This window comes from Brachionichthys hirsutus, chromosome 4 (assembly GCF_040956055.1).
Source record: "Brachionichthys hirsutus isolate HB-005 chromosome 4, CSIRO-AGI_Bhir_v1, whole genome shotgun sequence".
Classification (NCBI taxonomy): Eukaryota; Metazoa; Chordata; class Actinopteri; order Lophiiformes; family Brachionichthyidae; genus Brachionichthys; species Brachionichthys hirsutus.
The window spans coordinates 1,109,037-1,127,533 of record NC_090900.1 but is presented as its reverse complement, the minus strand read 5'-3'; the positions used below and the strand labels follow the sequence as shown (position 1 = coordinate 1,127,533).

The window sequence follows — 18,497 nt, the reverse complement described above, 5'->3', positions numbered from 1 at the left end:
TCTAAGCCGTCCATCATGGCTGTCCTCACCACTGTCTCAAAGCCGTCCATCATGGCTGTCCTCACCACTGTCTCTAAGCCGTCCATCATGGCTGTCCTCACCACTGTCTCTAAGCCGTCCATCATGGCTGTCCTCACCACTGTCTTGTAGACCTGTCCCTTCGTCCTATCACAGAGCACACCTGATACTTTCCTCCCCCCGTTCCAGCCTGCCTGCACACGATTCTTCACCTCCTTTCCACATTCTCTCCATCACTCTGCTCTGTTGACCCGAGGTACCTGAAGTCCTCTCCCTTCTTTACGTCTAGTCCTTGTAACCTGCAGGACATTTTTCCGACATTAGAAATCCGCATTGTTTGATGTGTAGATGTTTGAACTTGATGGATAAGATGCGTAACGGAGTCATCTTCATGTTTCAGCCTGCAGGCTGGGACATGTCCGCTGTGTCCTGCAGGCTGGGACATGTCAGCTTTGTCCTGCAGGGTGCAACATGTCCGCTGTGTCCTGCAGGGTGGGACATGTCCCCCGTGTCCTCAGGCAGGTTTCATCATGGCTGCTGGACGCGCGGCCGCGTCAGGTCGGAGCGCAGCCCCCTCCTCTTCATCAGAGAGAGGGCGGCGGTGGGCGGACTGCTGCCGGGACTGTCCCTCCCGCCGCTCCGCGGTGACGCGCCCGGCACAGCGGACGGGACTCATGACCGCCTGGCTCCTCGCGGCGCGCACGGTGGGGTAAGGAATGTGCTCGTCCGCGTCGTTATGGGCTGTTATTCATATTTACATTGCGCTCGTGCACGTGATTCTTTCACGGGGACCGGTGCGTAACGCGGAGACGCCGTCCGGCTCCAGCCGGAGCCTGTGTTGAAGTGGTAACACCGCTGTGGTGTGTTGTTGTGTGTTGTTGTTGTGTGTTGTTGTTGTTGTGTGTTGTTGTTGTTATTGTGTTGTTGTTGTGTGTTGTTGTTGTTGTGTGTTGTTGTGTGTTGTTGTTGTTGTTGTGTGTTGTTGTTGTTGTTGTTGTTGTTGTTGTGTGTTGTTGTTGTTGTGTGTTGTTGTTGTGTGTTGTTGTTGTGTGTTGTGTGTTGTTGTGTGTTGTTGTTGTGTGTTGTTGTGTGTTGTTGTTGTGTGTTGTTGTTGTTGTTGTTGTGTGGTGTTGTTGTGTGTTGTTGTTGTTGTTGTTGTGTGTTGTTGTTGTTGTGTGTTGTTGTTGTGTGTTGTTGTTGTTGTGTGTTGTTATTGTTATTGTGTGTTGTTGTTGTTATTGTGTGTTGTTGTTGTGTGTTGTTGTTGTGTGTTGTTGTTGTGTGTTGTTGTTGTGTGTTGTTGTTGTTGTTGTGTGTTGTTATTGTGTGTTGTTGTTGTGTGTTGTTGTTATTGTGTGTTGTTGTTGTTGTGTGTTGTTGTGTGTTGTTGTTGTGTGTTGTTGTTGTTGTGTGTTGTCGTGTGTTGTTGTTGTTGTTGTGTGTTGTGTGTTGCTGTGTGTTGTTGTTGTTGTGTGTTGTTGTGTGTTGTTGTTGTGTGTTGTTGTTGTTGTGTGTTGTTGTTGTGTGTTGTTGTTGTTGTTGTTGTGTGTTGTTGTTGTGTGTTGTTGTTGTTGTGTGTTGTTGTTGTTGTGTGTTGTTGTTGTGTGTTGTTGTTGTTGTGTGTTGTTGTTGTTGTGTGTTGTTGTTGTGTGTTGTTGTTGTTGTGTGTTGTTGTTGTTGTGTGTTGTGTGTTGTTGTTGTGTGTTGTTGTGTGTTGTTGTTGTTGTGTGTTGTTGTTGTGTGTTGTTGTTGTTGTGTGTTGTTGTTGTTGTTGTTGTGTGTTGTTGTTGTGTGTTGTTGTGTGTTGTTGTGTGTTGTTGTGTGTTGTTGTGTGTTGTTGTTGTGTGTTGTTGTGTGTTGTTGTGTGTTGTTGTGTGTTGTTGTTGTGTGTTGTTGTGTGTTGTTGTGTGTTGTTGTTGTGTGTTGTTGTTGTGTGTTGTTGTTGTTGTGTGTTGTTGTTGTGTGTTGTTGTTGTTGTGTGTTGTTGTTGCTGTGTGTTGTTGTGTGTTGTTGTTGTTGTTGTTGTGTGTTGTTGTTGTGTGTTGTTGTTGTTGTGTGTTGTTGTTGTGTGTTGTTGTTGTTGTGTGTTGTTGTTGCTGTGTGTTGTTGTGTGTTGTTGTTGTTGTTGTTTCCACTCCACACTTGTTTCTTCCTGTTTCAGGTTCTGTTGTGGGACACGTTTGAGGACAGCAGCGCGAGGACAGACTTCAGACAGCAAGGTAACTCAGGCTCAAGTTTCCACTTCATTTCCTTATTGAACAATGAGACGCGTCAATAAAAATGGATTTAAGTGATTCTGTGGCAGAAATTAATCCGATTCTGTGCCTATTTTAAAACCGTATAAGTTCGAATTCATTCATCATCTAAGGCTCAACCTTTGGAGCTACAGCAGAACTTAAAACTGTTAAAAACAGTAAAGACAGAACCGCTCTATCTATCTGAAATGTTCATTCTAGTGTCCGTGTAATCCCAAACGGATTCTACGGCGCTGAAGTGTTTGTTCATTCAGTGAGAACTCACCATCGCTGCATGCCTCAGTTAGCCTGCTACCAGGAAGCGACATGACATAGAGCAGAGCAGCATGACGTAGAGTAGAGCGGTATGACGTAGAGCAGAGCGGCATGACATAGAGCAGAGTGGTATGACATAGAGCAGAGCGGCTTGACATAGAGCAGAGCGGTATGACATAGAGTAGAGCGGCCTGACATAGAGCAGAGCGGCATGACATAGAGCAGAGCGGTATGACATAGAGTAGAGCGGCATGGCATAGAGCAGAGCAGCCTGACATAGAGCAGAGCGGCCTGACAGAGCAGAGTGGCATGACATAGAGCAGAGCGGCCTGACATAGAGCAGAGCAGGCTGAGAGAGCAGAGCGGCATGACAGAGCAGAGCGGCATGACATAGAGCAGAGTGACCTGACATAGAGCAGAGTGGCATGACATAGAGCAGAGTGACCTGACATAGAGCAGAGCGGCATGACATAGAGCAGAGCAGGCTGAGAGAGCAGAGCGGCGTGACATAGAGCAGAGCAGCCTGACATAGAGCAGAGCAGCCTGACATAGAGCAGAGCGGCCTGACATAGAGCAGAGCGGCGTGACATAGAGCAGAGCGGCCTGACATAGAGCAGAGCAGCCTGACATAGAGCAGAGCAGCCTGACATAGAGCAGAGCGGCCTGACATAGAGCAGAGCAGCCTGACATAGAGCAGAGCAGCCTAACATAGAGCAGAGCGGCGTGACATAGAGCAGAGCGGCCTGACATAGAGCAGAGCAGCCTGACATAGAGCAGAGCAGCCTGACATAGAGCAGAGCAGCCTGACATAGAGCAGAGCAGGCTGAGAGAGCAGAGCGGCGTGACATAGAGCAGAGCGGCCTGACATAGAGCAGAGCAGCCTGACATAGAGCAGAGCAGCCTGACATAGAGCAGAGCAGCCTGACATAGAGCAGAGGCAGCTCTGCTCAACCTGCAGCAACTCTTATTTCTGTGTGGGCAGAGCGCCCTCGTTCATCATGCCAGGGTGGATACGTTCAAATTCACGTTCATTATTCCAATCCTTGTCTTCTTTTTCAATCCCTTTCGTCTGCAGAATGAAAATAAGATGTGCGCATTACATCCATAGATTGAGACACAGGTGCTGCCTGGTTGCTCTGTCTCTGTTGGCCGTCTGCTTGCTCAAGCTGGTCTACGTCAAAGTGACCGTGAGCGACAGCGTCTACATCCAACCTTATGGAATCACCGTGAGCTTATCCGGACGCCACAACCGCAGGTATGACATCAACTGCACAGCCATCTACGAGCTGGACCCTGTGGAGGTCGGTAAAGCTCTGGCGATGAAACGGAAAGCCACCGTGGACGTGGGGGACGACAGCACTGTGAGTTTGACCTCAGACTGTCAAGCTTTTATCGAAACGAGGGCTTACAATGAGGTGCCGGTGTCAAACGCGGAGCGCAGCTTCCCATTGGCTTACTCCCTTGTGGTGCACAAGGACGCACCCATGGTGGAGCGTATTCTTCACGCCATCTACGCACCTCATAACATCTACTGCATTCACTATGATCAGAAGTCCTCTCCAGCCTTTGTGAAGTCCATGACAAACCTGGCTCAGTGTATTCCAAATGTTTTTGTTGCCTCAAAGCTGGAGTCTGTGGAATACGCCCACGTCAGCAGGCTTTCTGCCGACTTGAACTGCCTCTCCGATCTGCTGCGTTCAGAGGTCAGGTGGAGGTACGTCATCAACCTGTGCGGCCAGGACTTCCCTCTCAAGTCGAACTATGAGCTGGTGACAGAGCTGAGAAGACTCAACGGCAGCAACATGCTGGAGTCCAGTCGGCCCAGCGAACTGAAGAAGCAGCGCTTCAGCTTCCAGCACGAGCTGAAAAACGTGCCTTACGAATACCGTCGTATTCCTGTCAAAACCGCGGCAGCCAAAGACGCCCCGCCTCACGCCATTGAGATGTTCATTGGCAGTGCCTATTTTGTGCTCTCATGGGATTTTGTGAGTCACATCAGCGGCAGCCAGGTGGTAAAGGACTTCCTGACCTGGTCTGCTGACACATACTCTCCAGACGAACACTTCTGGGCCACCCTTGTCAGGGTCCCTGGGGTGCCTGGACACATTCCCAGGTCACAAGGGGACGTGACCGATCTGAAAAGCAAAACCCGATTGGTGAAATGGAACTATCTAGAAGGAACTATTTACCCAGCCTGCACCGGTACACACATGCGGAGCGTCTGCATCTACGGCGCTGCTGAGCTTCGCTGGCTTCTCAACTATGGTCACTGGTTTGCCAACAAATTTGACCCCAAAGTGGACCCGATCCTGATCGAGTGTTTGGAGGAGAAGTTGATGGAGAAACGTCAAAATGTACAAACATGACGAGCCGAGCGAGGCGAGAGGGGAGCTCATCACTATGCCGAGGTGCAATCGGAGACACTGTCGACCTTCGTACTGTACTCGAGTATTTATCCTCTGCTGAACTCTACTGGGGGGGGGGGGGGGGGGTACTTGCAGATGTGAAACACGTGATGAGATCATAAAATCAGAAACACTTTTATTGATACCAAAGAGAAATTCTATTTGCAACAATGTTCCACTCAGCAGTGATATGAATGTCATAGAAAATAACAATAGAACGTCTACAATGATGCATTGTAAACGTTTACTACCACAGGAAAGAATGACCTTATATGGTGTTCAGATTTTGCGAGGGCTGGTCTTGTCTTGCTTATAAAGGGCTTCAGAGTTTCGAGCTCAGCCTTGAAGCTCCCAGATATTTATACTCCACTGAGTCCACGTTGACACCCTGGATGTCTTTGGACTTTGTCCTCCTCAGGTCCACCACCATTTCATTCGTCTTTGTCGCTGAGCTGGTTCAGCTCATACCATGGGACAAAGTCTCTAACCCCCCCCCCCCCTCCCCTCCCGTGCTGATACATCCAAAATGTACACTGCAATAATTTAGATGAGCTGAGTGGAGGGACTCCACCTGGTCGATCAATAATGCGTCAGTAATTCAACACTGTGAAAAGAGAACTTCAAAACCGTTTCATTACATTCAAACATAAAATTCCTAAATGTTGATTGCTGGACTTTTACTTTCAAAGAGTGTTGTTGTTGTTTTCCAGTGTCTTATTTGTAAGGGAGTTTTATTCTCAAGCAACTGGCACGTTTCCTTTGTTCTAATAACGGTCAAGCAGCAACTTTCACCGATCAAACAAGACGTTTAATCAGTCGCCAGCGGAAATGAGAGAATTGGCAACGTCTCAAAGGCTCGGTTGAGGAAACGGAGCCCTGAAGACACTCGACGCATCCAAACGTCTCGTTGGCGTGCTGTTGGACGACTGTTGGACGGCGCTTACTGTCCACTGGGAGGAGGCTTGTGCTGGTCTCCTGCGTTCTGGGAATGAAATGCTCCACCAGTTGTTGCTGGTTTTGTCGATGACGGGAAGTGAAATCGTTTTGTTTGATAGGAAAGTCTCGGCTGATTGATTTGTTCCTGAATAAAGACTGACGCTTCTCACCGGTTGGACTCTGATGAATGATCAACAACAGTTCCTAGCTTTACCCAATAGGTATGATTGGAAGCAAAATTATTCAGCCGCCATTGTGCAATACATTTATTCCATTATTCATTAGCTGTTTCCAAAATTACAAGAACAATTTGATTAGATCAATATAAGATGTGAGGTCAGAGGACAATGAATCGGGCCTGTTCATGGATTAGCTCTTGGCTCCAGCATTTAGAGAGGGACAGGCTTGTACTGCATGAACTCTGGACCCGGCAGGACGCCTTCAAGCAGAGCCCGCCTGAAACCGAGTGCTCTCCTTGTGCGCGTTAGCTTTTCGTATCCATGTAGATGTGAGTCACGGCCTTTTCACCTACAGATCCTGTGGCTCAGCTAACTGCAGAGGGTAGAGTTTTAATTTCCTCTGCAGCTGGCTCCAGATTTGGCTCCAGAGTCTGATGACTTAACAGAACTGGCATAAAGTGTGAATGTGAGGAGGGCGGAGCAACGTGAGTCATCGACTCCTCTGCCTCAGTCTGTTAGAATACAGCAGAGTGGAGGGGAAGTCCTGCGTCTCAGATTCAAGCAAAGCTGGAGAGTGGCCTATTTTATTTATTTATTGAAATATACTTCTTAAGTTTGTGAACATGATTACAGTTCCCGGATCACGTTACTGTTAGAAAACAGAAAGGACGGGCGTTGTTGCCCGGGTAACGCTTCCGTCTGCTCGACTGGCTGCTGAACAGCGCAGCCTGTAGCTCGTATCTCGTACATGAAGACAGAATGGACCGTGTGCTAAATAGCTAGCTTTGCATCTGACTTTATTACGCAATGTGAGGTCCAGGGCATCTAAATGTAGCATTTAGTCACAATTCATTTGTTGTGCACCTGTGTGTGTCCAGTGCTTTGGTCTCCTGCAGGCGGTTACCCCGGTGAAGGATTGTGCTGCTGGTGTTTTCCTTCAACATGTCCCATGTCCCATGTCCCATGTCCATGAGCCCAGGAGTGATTCCTACCCTCTCCGCCTTTAAACAGGAGCCTTCTCTGATTAGTGAGGCTTTACTTTGAGTGTCCCATAAGATGCCGACGTCAACCAGACTCTAGCTAAACAACAGCTGAAGTAGGCGTGCTCCTTTAATCTATTTCAAATGAATAACCTGCAACCTAAACATCGAACAGTATTCTAAATGTCCAAATACTGTGAAAATAATGAGATATTTCAAAGTATTGAGAAATGTTTCCAACGCTTTTAAACGAGCAGATGAAGCAAAGATCTGGAATCCCCGCCGTCCCCCTTTACCCCCGACACTGCTGACTGCTCTCTGCCGCTGTCCGCCTCGTCCCAGATGGAGACGGCGGCTGATGCAGGGAACTCAGCCAGGAGGTTGTGGGCCGGTGGCAGCGGAACCACCTCCAGGGTTACTGGTGCAAAAACCAAGGAGCTGGTTGCGGACCTCGGTAGGCGCCCCCGCTTTCCCCCTTCATCAGTGAACATCCAGGGAAAGGACATTGAGACGGTGACATTTCATAAGTACCTGGGTGTGAATCTGAACACATGACACCACTGCACTTTACAAAACGGGACAGAGCGGACTCGATCTGCTCAGGAGGCTGAGGTCGTTGGGGGTGCAGGAGTCTCTCCTGAAGACCGCCTATGTGGTCTGCTGGGGGGGCGGGGGGGCAGCATGACAGCAGCTGACAGGAAGAGGCTGGACAGTCATTAAGAAGTCCAGCTCTGTTCTGGGATGCCCTGGATTTGTCCCCTATGTTAGGTAACGACTCCCACCCCCTCCAACACACACTCACTGCATCCATCCGTCAGTGATATGATGCTGCGGTATCGTTGTACTACACGTTATATTCCCATTACTCCCAGTACATGCTCGTACTTCCACTTTGATAGGCACAGATACGATCTGTACAGCATCCTGTGTGTTTGCCTAAAAACATTTCCTGCTCTACACCGTTGCTGCTGTAACTTGGAATTTCCCCTCGCGAGACTCACAGGAATATCTTTTCTTATCGTGTCTGTTCCCCGACCCCCCGAAGAATGCTAAATTATACAGAAGAGGAGTTACTCGGGCAAACCTCATAGAAATAAATACCGCCGCCACAGAAATGAATTTTAGCAAAACCATTAAATGTGGACTTTTAAATATTCGCTCTCTGGCATCAAAGGCATTTTTAATAAATGATCTTATATCAGATCAGCATGTTGATATTTTCTGTTTGACAGAAACTGGTTGTTTCCTGAAGATTATTTCAGTTTAAATGAAGCCACGCCTCCCAGTTACGTTAACTCTCACATTTCTCGAGGTGGAGTTCAATTTAATGAAATTATTTTTTTCCATAGCACCAGATCATAACAGGAAGTTATCTCTTTACAGGTGTAGCAGGGAAAGACAGAACCCAACTTGACCCAGAAGAGCAAGCACTTTGGAGACGGAGGCAAGGAAAAACATCTGTGTGGACCGGCTGGGTTGAAAAAGAGAGAGGGAGAAAGGAGGAAAGAAAGAGAGAAAAGGTTAGGTTCTGTTCAGGGTTTCTGCCTGTTAAAGGGAAGTTTTTCCTTGCCTCCGTCTCCAAAGTGCTTGCTCTTGTGGGACACGTTGGGTTCGGTCTTTCGCTGCTACTCCTGTAAAGAGATAACGCTATAGAAATGAATTGAATTGAAGCGAAATCTCCACTAACTTTATGAACCAGAATTGGTTTATGAGTCGTGGGGAGCACTATGGAGGCCCCAGGGACCCGGTAGGAGCTTTGTCAAGTCAGACAAAATAAACTCGATGATGCCATCTCAGGTTTGGCTTAACCCAAAGCCTATACCAGAGAACCTGACCGCTGTTCTCAACAACATATTTGATCAAATTGCATCATGGAACTACCTGATGACTGGAGATGTGTTTTCCTGATTAGGAAACAGCTTTTAAACTGGACAGAGATGAGAATAAGTAGCTTTATATACCTCATGCAACTATCCAATACACGATACAGTGCATGCCCGTCCCCGAGGAGGTCTGCAGGCCGTTACAGCACCTGGGGACCAAATGAGGGTTCTTTCAGAAGGACACTCCACTGGCTGCAGACTGAACCACTTCCCTGAGCCACAGGACCCCATGAAGACATCGCCTACGGGACCTGAACTTGCTGTTGGTGTGGGAGAGCTCAAGGAATTTAATATTTGATCAGCTACACTTCCTTGATTTGTTCCGAAGGATTTTGTGATGTGTTCTCAAATCAGCTGCACTCCTGGATATTATCCTTCGATGAGATCGCCTACTGGAGTGTTCTGGAAGGACTTTCATAATATCTCATTACCTGATTCATTAAACCCGAGTGGTTAGTCCCTGCCCTCCTCAATAAACTCTGTTCATGGTGTCTCTGCAGTGCAGTGAGGTTGTCGAGGACAGATGAAACTTGAACACAAAACCTCTGCCCTCCCCACCCCCCTCCTAAATGTCTGTCTGCAGGTATACAATGAACAATAAGCATCATTCTTTCTCTGGGGGCAGGCGTTTTGGGCGGGGTCCAACCCGAGCTGGTACTCCTTTTCCCCTGGTTCATAAAGTGTCATCTTCCACGTCTGTGAATTAAGGATTCAGGTTTTGGACACCCCCCTAAATACACTGAGCGACATTTATTTAATATATGTTTTGGTTTAAAAAAAAAAATTAGCTTTAAAATTCAACATTGCCCAATTAATGTAATTGTACTATTGCCGTTCTCCAGAATGTTTTAATGCAAAGAGGAAATTATTGTCCACAAGCCCAGTGGAGCCCTGCGATGAACTGGCGGCTTGTCCAGGGTGTAGCCCCGCCTCTCACCCATTGACTGCTGGGATAGGCTCCAGCTTGGCCCGTGACCCAACAACGGACAAATGGATGGATGGAAGCCCAGTGGCGTGAGTCACATGGCTGATTGCTGCAGTGGGGAATTATCCTCGAGGCACTGTTACAGCAGTGGCGTGATTTTAACATTTAAAAAGTTAAAAACACCAAGAGGCCAAAGTTCCACCGTCTCTCTTCTGTTGCTTTGGCAACAGAAATCTGTCATAGCTCTCATTTTTCTGGCAAGTCATTAATTCAATAAGGTTTTAATTCTAATGACTTGAACACCGACAGAAATCCATTTTCCAGAGCCGAGTCAACCAAAGTAGTAAAATCATGAAATGGAAGTCCAAAAGCAAGAGAAGAGCGATTCTGTGAAGATTAGCTTTGTTGTCTTCACTGATAGTTCTATTCTCTGTCTGGATCTGCACCAAACCCACGAGGGTTGGCACCAATAGGTGCGTTTACATGGACAAAATTTATTTATTCCGATCAGGATTTTAACCGGGTTAAATGTGTCCATGTAAACGCACCAATGGCATTGTGTTTGGTTGTTTTGTTTAATTCTGCAAACAAACACACAACCAACCAGTGACGGCAGTACCTGAGCACACAAAGACTTGACTTGTGTGTGCTTTGGTCCGCATGTGTGCCAAATATAGAGTAGAATTTCCCCACTGGGGATTAATAAAGTATCTGTAAAAGCAAAACTCAACTTACTTGGAGAGGGAAGAACACAGACACGCGTGGCTGCACACACACACGCACGCACACACACACACACACGCATGCACACACACACACGCACACACACACACGCACACACACACACACACACACATGCACACACACACACACACACACACACACACACACGCATCGGTGCTGTGACCCCTGCTAAGCTTTTGTATTGTCTAACATTAAACGGTTTCCTTGGCGTTAGCTGGCTGTGATTGGGTTAAGATAAGGGAAAGGTTGCCATGGCTACAGGAAGCGGGACATTGTGACTAGTTTACACCATTTGTCTGTTCTTTGTTGAGGAATTAATCACATTATTATCACCGTTCTTTCTGATATCATTGCTGAATGTTCTTGATTTCTTTGGAAAATACTTTGAAAAGCCGAATATTTTATATTGAAACTGCTTAAATCAATGACGCTGCACGTCTCTTTTCTCTTTGGATATTTCCATGAGTCACAGTTTGAGTCCGAATGATTTCTCGTTTTGTCAGGTTCTCTAAAATAAGTGCTATCGTATTTCAAATTGTTATTGAAGGCATTAAGACAACATGGTCGTTAATATGAAAGCACATGGTACCGTGATGTTCCCCCGTGATTCAGCCCTCAGGGTGGTTTGGCCTAACCCAGGGCCGCTCAGCATGAATGAGAGCAGCTTCTGCAAGCTGTCGCCGCCCCCCCCCCCCCCCCTGCCCAGTTCCTGCGGTGATGGCGGACCTGACGGACCTGGAATACCTCAGAGTGAACAACCTGCCTTTGTTCCTGTGGAGCAACCCAGGATCCAGCTGCAGGATTAGGAATCTGGAGATAGGTGGGGGGGGGGGGGTTAATAAGCCCCTCTTTCCTGCCTGTGCCAGGGATAAGGAGAGTTTCCCTGAGATAGGGACGATGCAAAGCTGAATGATAAACTATCTGGAGTGTGACGAGTTCTGGAATCCGTGTGTCTGCAGTTCAGTGCGTCTCGATGCGAGGCTCTGGTTGTCTGAGACTTCTCTCTTTTGCATTCATGTAAATGTTTTGCTTGGTCAAACAAATAACCGAGGCAACAAATCAAGCGTTGGCTTCGGTCAAGCAACACTCCTCTACGTGCGATCCGTATTCCTGCTGCAAAAGTACGCATGCTCACACGGACAGGAAGCCAAGACGAAGAAGAAGCTTTTTTAATTTATTTTTATTTTTATTTTTATTTTTATTTTTATTTTTATTTTTATTTTTATTTTTATTTTTATTTTTATTTTTATTTTTATTTTTATTTTTATTTTTATTTTTATTTTTATTTTTATTTTTATTTTTATTTTTATTTTTATTTTTATTTTTATTTTTATTTTTATTTTTATTTTATTTATTTATTGTGTTTGTATTGGTTGTATTGCATGGTCTGGTAGACTGCTTAAACTGAATTGCCCCTTGGGATAAATAAAGTTGTCTGAATCTGAATCTGAATTATTTCAGTCGCTGCAAGCCAGCCATTGGTTGCTCAACCGTCCTGTTAGACGGGAACCTCATGAAAAGTCAGCGTTGTGCCTGATGGCCGATGAAAACCGAAGTGTCCACAGAGCGCGGCGCGCTGAACATAATGGAGGCCTTGTCTGCAGAGACAGCCACAGGTTCCAACCAACACCTCACTGCATGAAGTAATTACCTGCAGTAACAGAGGCGCTGTGTGCGATCGCTTCTCACACGCTCCCCGCTGGCTGCTGAGCAGTCAGAGACCTCCACCTACCAAGATCAGTGTTTCCATTACAAACCCGACAGTCCCTGAAATCCTGATCAAAATCCAAATGTGTAAATAGCTCTTCTGAAGGACAAGCTCATGCTGCGTTGTGACCCCCGTCTACCCGTCTACCTCATTCAGGCGTGAGTTTGTTGGTCCATCCCTCGCTTCTTTGCTGCTGCTGAGTCCAGATAGACGTGACCTTTGCCACCGGATAAAGCGGCTCACCTACAAGAAAATGGGTGGATGAAAGGAATGAGGGCGAGGTGGTTGGTAACTCCTGGGGGGGGGGGTCTGGAGACATGAGGAAAGCGTAGCTCAAAGCCTCCTGCAGCTGAAAACACAAATGCGAGACAAGGCCAGTGGATGGAGGTCCAGCCCGTCCTGTCGTCGCTGGGGTCTCGTCATGTTCTATCATCACATGCTGACCCTATAAATCTCAATTTATGTCCTTGACTCAGTATTCCAAACCGAATCGGAGGTCGTTTGTCCTGATCCATGACCTCTGTAGTCCACATTGTCTCTGTGTTCAGCTCCTCTGAGCCCGGGCTCATCCCCGGGGCATCTGGTACCGTGGCTCATCCAGATTCAGAGGTCCCCCTCGTTGAGCTGGAGGAGATAAAGCATTTGGTGTTTTTGCACATCCGATGGCAACAGTACGCGATACCAAGCTGCTTGACACAGCTCTGAGGGAAGCACGTCTAAAAGCACGAGGCCAAGTGTTCTCTGGGCTTGTACGAAACTCAAGCGTGCAGCTTTCGACTTGTAAACTGAACCGAGCAGAAGATGCTTTGTGGATGAAAGCTGAGTGGCTCAGACAGACGCCAGCAGCACAAGAGTGTGACCAAACGGAAATCTGTGGTGAACTGCGATGACTTGTTGGCTTCTGTGCGCCTCAAACTCTGTTTTGCTCTTAATCTACTTGTGTCATGATGATCGTCTGCTCAGGACGATTCATCTCTTTCAAACGAAGAATAAAACAAGTCCTGCGGTTTCCTTTCAGCAGTGAGGAGACTTCCTGTCCTTCCATTATTGTCTTGGTTCAAATAATTACATTTATTTTCCATCTTTCCATTTTCCACTTCAATCGTCTCGTCTGCAGCCGCTTTAGCGGCCTTGCGGGCCACGGGTCAGACCTGACTATGGGCGAGAGCTGGGGTACACCCCGGACACTTCGCCAGTGCATCGCAGTGCCACACACAGACAGACTCACACACACTCACACCTGCAGACCATTTGGATCAAGTGTGTTTTTGTCAAAAGATTCATTGTGGGAAGCTGACATTTTTACGACGTCCACAACGCCTACTCAAAAATATCAGATTTAGCAAACACTACTGTTTGTCCTTGGAGCAAAGAAAGATTACATGTCTGGAAATCCAGAATGTTTTACATTTGAAGGACTAATGGACACCTGGTCAGATTCCGTCTGCCCGATGACGTGATGGGAAGACTGCGCTTCCGCGGGTTGACAGAAGTGTTGTCTCTCTCTCAGTTTAAAGTTAGATCAAATCAAAAGCTTGATTCACTCGTCATTTCAGGTATGAATGAATGAGTGCACTTCTTATTGGCCACTGCCACCTCCTGGTAACTCTAGGTATCGACCCAGCACGGTGAGCACAGCTTGTTCAAATGCAATGTTTGTGACGCCGTAAGGCACAGTTCTTTTCATTGTCTTGGATAACAGGAAATGAGTAAGTTAACCAGTGTCCTTCATTTTGTCTCGGTTTTTTCACTTGACTCTATGAGTCTAATCTGAATCTGATCATCCACATAAACTACAAGTATCTCAAGCTCTTTGTCTTGATCTCAGAAACACACAGATCAGGTCTAATGTACTACAAACTCTGTGAGGAGGAGACTGCTTCAAAACCGAGTGGATAACCTGCAAAAATCACGTCACTACTCAAAATGGACGGTCCATTCCTCAAAAGGAAGTCTTCTTGTCAATGAAACTGCCAGTATCATCAAAATGAGAATTCTTGACACCAGACAGGGTTAAACAACTCAAAATGGGATTGGCATTTAAAATAGTCAATGCAGCTCTGCCCTCAGTCCCCTCAATCCCTGCATACCTGAATAAACACCTCCACAGATTTAGTGACACCCAATTTATTGTAATTTATTGTCATTCATTGCCATTTTGCATCTGTGGGGTAATCTATTTTAAATTATTGTTAGTTTGCATCTGTGGTGTAAAATTATTTTTATTTTTCTAATGTTACGTTGCATCAATTGAGTAATTTAATATTGGTTTTATTTTTATTTGTATTGTTAATTGTGGATGATTTATGTACGAAGGACTTTCAACGGAAACAAGACCGCAAGGGCTTTTTAGAAATGCTCCTCTTAGACAGGATGTTTGACTTTATTTGTACTGTAATACATGCTACTGTGTGACTGTACTTGTACTGTAATACATGCTACTGTGTGACTGTACTTGTACTGTAATACATGCTACTGTGTGACTGTACTTGTACTGTAATACATGCTACTGTGTGACTGTACTTGTACTGTAATACATTCTACTGTGTGACTGTACTTGTACTCTAACATTCTATCTAATAAATATATTCATCATCATCATCATCATTAATGAACAAGAGAAACCGCTTTGTCATGTTTTCATTATGACAGTTTATTCTGTCAGTGTTTCCTAATAAGAGCTCAGAACACGGTGACACGACCTGAAAGTGCTCCAGACAGCACTATATTCACTACTTGTATATCATCCTTTGCAATGCAGCTAAGAAAGAGTCTCCTGGAGTGGCTGATCCACCCTCTGCTGTGATGTCATCGTCCTTCATCCACGGCTGCTCGCAGGGACATGTGATAGGATTTGATAATGAGTGCAACAATTTTGTATGTAATGACTCAAGCAATGAAATTAAGACGATACGTTTTATTGGAAACGGCTATTCAGCATCTATAAGTATAGTTCATTTTGACATAAGCAAATTATGATGTTATAAAACAGCAGATAATTGTAAAAAGCAATAGTTCAATAGTACTCTCTATCTTCTTTACGCCTATGACCCAACAGTATTATAATTTGGCCTTCCACTTCAATCATAGATTCCACTGATCCCAGCTGATTGGTCATTTCTTTCATTCATTTTAAATTTTCTTTTAAAGATTAGGAACAGTTTATTTCCCAAGTGTCAGTCTCAAAATGGTCTTTTCAGCACATTCCATGCTTGCTTTGGAGTCTGGCAGCGTCTTATCAGGTATAATCGATTGCTTCAGTACATCCGTGTTAACAAGCCTTTATATACTTGTCCTTTTGTCCTTTGTACTTGTTTGGTTGAAAAATGAACCAAACTAAAAAATGCTTTCATTCATTCACTCATTCATTTCTGACCTGTAATGTGTACTTATTACACTCTGCACTAGCACAGAGAATTCCTTCTCTCTCTACGACTATCTGCCATCAGGGGGGCGGAGCTTTCAGTGATCAAGCTCCTTTATTGTGGAATCAGCTCCCTGATTGGTTCGTGAGGCAGACACCATCTCTCTGTTCAAGAGTAGATTAAAGACTTTCCTTTTTAACAAAGCTTATTGCTAATCGATGCAGTAATCAATATTCTGTCATAGGCCAGCACTGGTGGCTTAACATCATGACACACTGAGCTCCTCCCTCTTTATCTGGTTATTCACATTTTATACACACAGTGGAACCTCGGTTTTCAAACATAGTGTTCAAAAATCTAAACTACATTTCCCATAATAAATAATGTAAATTGGATGAATCCGTTCCTACGCAGCAGATAAATGTCCGTTTCCATGGCTACAGGTATATTAATGTGTAACTACGTGTATCTAAATAATGGAAAATACATAAAAGTGTAAATAGTACAAAACAAGAGCAAAATAAAAGTTATTTTAACACAGTTCTGTATCATTTACACCCCGTTTAGGCTGCGGTGTCAGAAGGGGGAGGGGCTCGTCCTGTAAAGGGAGTCCTCCTCCATTCCGTGACTGGGTAACTGTCCTCCTGGGTTTTAGTCCTCCTCTTTAGCTCAGTTTTCTACAGTAAAGTCTGAATCATTGATTCCTCCGTCCCGTCCTGCAGCAGATCCCAGACACGGACGCCGTTTCCATATCTGGAGATTATTTCCTCCTTTAGTTCAGCAGTTGTTCTCTCTACTTTCCTCTGTTCTGTTCCAGTAGTTTTACTGCTGCCTTTCTGGATCCATGACGAAGAGCTAAAGAGAACAAAGACAAACATTGAATATGATGATGATGAATATATTTATTAGATAGAATGTTAGAGTACAAGTACAGTCACACAGTAGCATGTATTACAGTACATGTACAGTCACACAGTAGCATGTATTACAGTACAAATAAAGTCAAACATCCTGCCTAAGAGGAGCATTTCTAAAAAGCCCTTGCAGTCTTGTTTCCGTTGAAAGTCCTTCGTACATAAATCATCGACATTTAACAATACAAACAAAACTAATAAAAAATAAAACATAAAAATAAAACCAATATTCGATAACTCAATTGATGCAAAGTAACATTAGAAAAATAAAATGATTTTATACCACCGGTGCAAACTAACAATTAATCTAAAATAAATTACACCACTGATGCAAAATGACAATGAATGACAATAAATTACATAAATTACAATAAATTACAAAGACACATAATATGTGCAACGTAGGTGGACAAAAAAGGGAGGGCGGGGGGTTGATCCGGAGAGAGTCGTGATGACTATCTCCGTTTCTGTCCCCCTGAAAGGTGTATTTTTAGGGCCGTTTTGAAGGAGGCCAAAGAGGTGCATGTTTTGAGGGTCAAACAGTCAAACAGTTCCACCCTTAGGGGGCAGTATTGTAAAAAGTTGATTTACCCATGTTAGTCCTATAGGAGGGGGTAATCAGGTTGTTGTTTGAGCTCCCTCTAGTGTTGTGGCTGTGGGTGTCACTAAATCTGTGGAGGTGTTTATTCAGGTATGCAGGGATTGAGGGGACTGAGGGCAGAGCTGCATTGACTATTTTAAATACCAATCCCATTTTGAGTTGTTTAACCCTGTCTTCTACCCTGAGCCATTTTAGGCTAGCAAAATGTCCAGGAAGAAGGTGGGTCATGGGCCCCAGATTGAGGAGTAGCCGAATCAGTTTGTTTTGGGAAGTTTGGAGCCTGGTTTTCAGGGACATTTTGATGTTGGAGTACCAGGAGGTGCTAGCATAGTCAAAGAGGGGCTGAACGAGGGCTCCAGCAAGCGTCCGGAGAGCACTTCTGTTGACAAAAGCAGACATTCTGCCCAAAAATCTTGTTCTCTGATTTACTTTTTTGATCACCTTAGTTGCCATACTATCGCCAGACAGGTATTTGTCAAGAATTAGAGCAGAGTCTTCCTCCTCCGGCAGGTCGATTCACCCCGAACCTGCTCGGGTAGACTCCGCCTTTGTTCACCTGTCTTCGGCTCCACTTGTGTTCAAATTCCGGAAATCTGTTCAACTTCCGAGGAATTTTAAGCTCCATTTTTTTGGTCGAGTACTGAGTTGTTCGAGAACCGAGGTTCCACTGTATGTGTCACTATTTACTGTCTCTTCCCCTTCGTCTTGTGCTCTCTCTGTTTGTCCCTCTGTGGCCCTCGACCCTGATGTCCCTATTGCTAGCATTAGCATTCATAGCTTTATTCAGTGGTTTGCTCAGCAGTAGTGTAAATACATAAAAGGCCGCTCTAACATGTGCAGTTCCATTTTGAGGGCGCGTGCTTCGGCATGCTGACTGCAGGAATGTCCACCAGAGCTGCTTCCTGTGAATTTAATTTTCATTTCCCTCCAATAAGCCGTCTCCAAATTCCTTTCCGAGAATTTGGCAGCACATCCAAGCGGCCTCACAACCGCAGGCCACGTGTAACCATGGCAACCACATGTTAGAGAGGCCTTTTATTGTGCCCTGTCTAATCAGCATCTCGAGATGCCACACCTGTCCGGTGGACGGATCGTCTCACTCACACAGATTCCAGCGCGGTAATTCTCTGGAACACAATCTGCAGCATAAACGTTCCAGTAGAATCAAGACCTGGAAGTTACACATTTACACTTTCATTTGTGGAGTTACGTTGCATATGTCAAAAAATAGCCCAATCTCCCAACACATTCCTGGATCCACAGGTTGATCTGGATCAGCACCAAAAGGTTCTAGATTGTGAATCAGAGTTTGTGTGTATTTTTAACGGA

At 45.5% G+C, this 18,497-nt stretch overlaps 1 protein-coding gene across 1 annotated transcript; it reads left to right on the top strand.

The window, feature by feature from the left end:
* The first annotated feature begins 2,187 nt into the window (after nt 1-2,187).
* LOC137892928 (beta-1,3-galactosyl-O-glycosyl-glycoprotein beta-1,6-N-acetylglucosaminyltransferase 4-like) lies at nt 2,188-4,971 on the top strand. Its single transcript, XM_068738343.1, has 2 exons — nt 2,188-2,237; nt 3,604-4,971. The coding sequence occupies exon 2, from the start codon at nt 3,605-3,607 to the stop codon at nt 4,892-4,894; it is 1,290 nt and encodes a 429-aa protein (XP_068594444.1). The 5' UTR covers nt 2,188-2,237; nt 3,604; the 3' UTR covers nt 4,895-4,971.
* Nucleotides 4,972-18,497: the final 13,526 nt, after the last annotated feature.

Excerpts from the sequence above, each read along its gene's own strand:
- LOC137892928 (XM_068738343.1), top strand. The coding sequence starts at position 3,605 with ATGAAAATAAGATGTGCGCATTACATCCATAGATTGAGACACAGGTGC.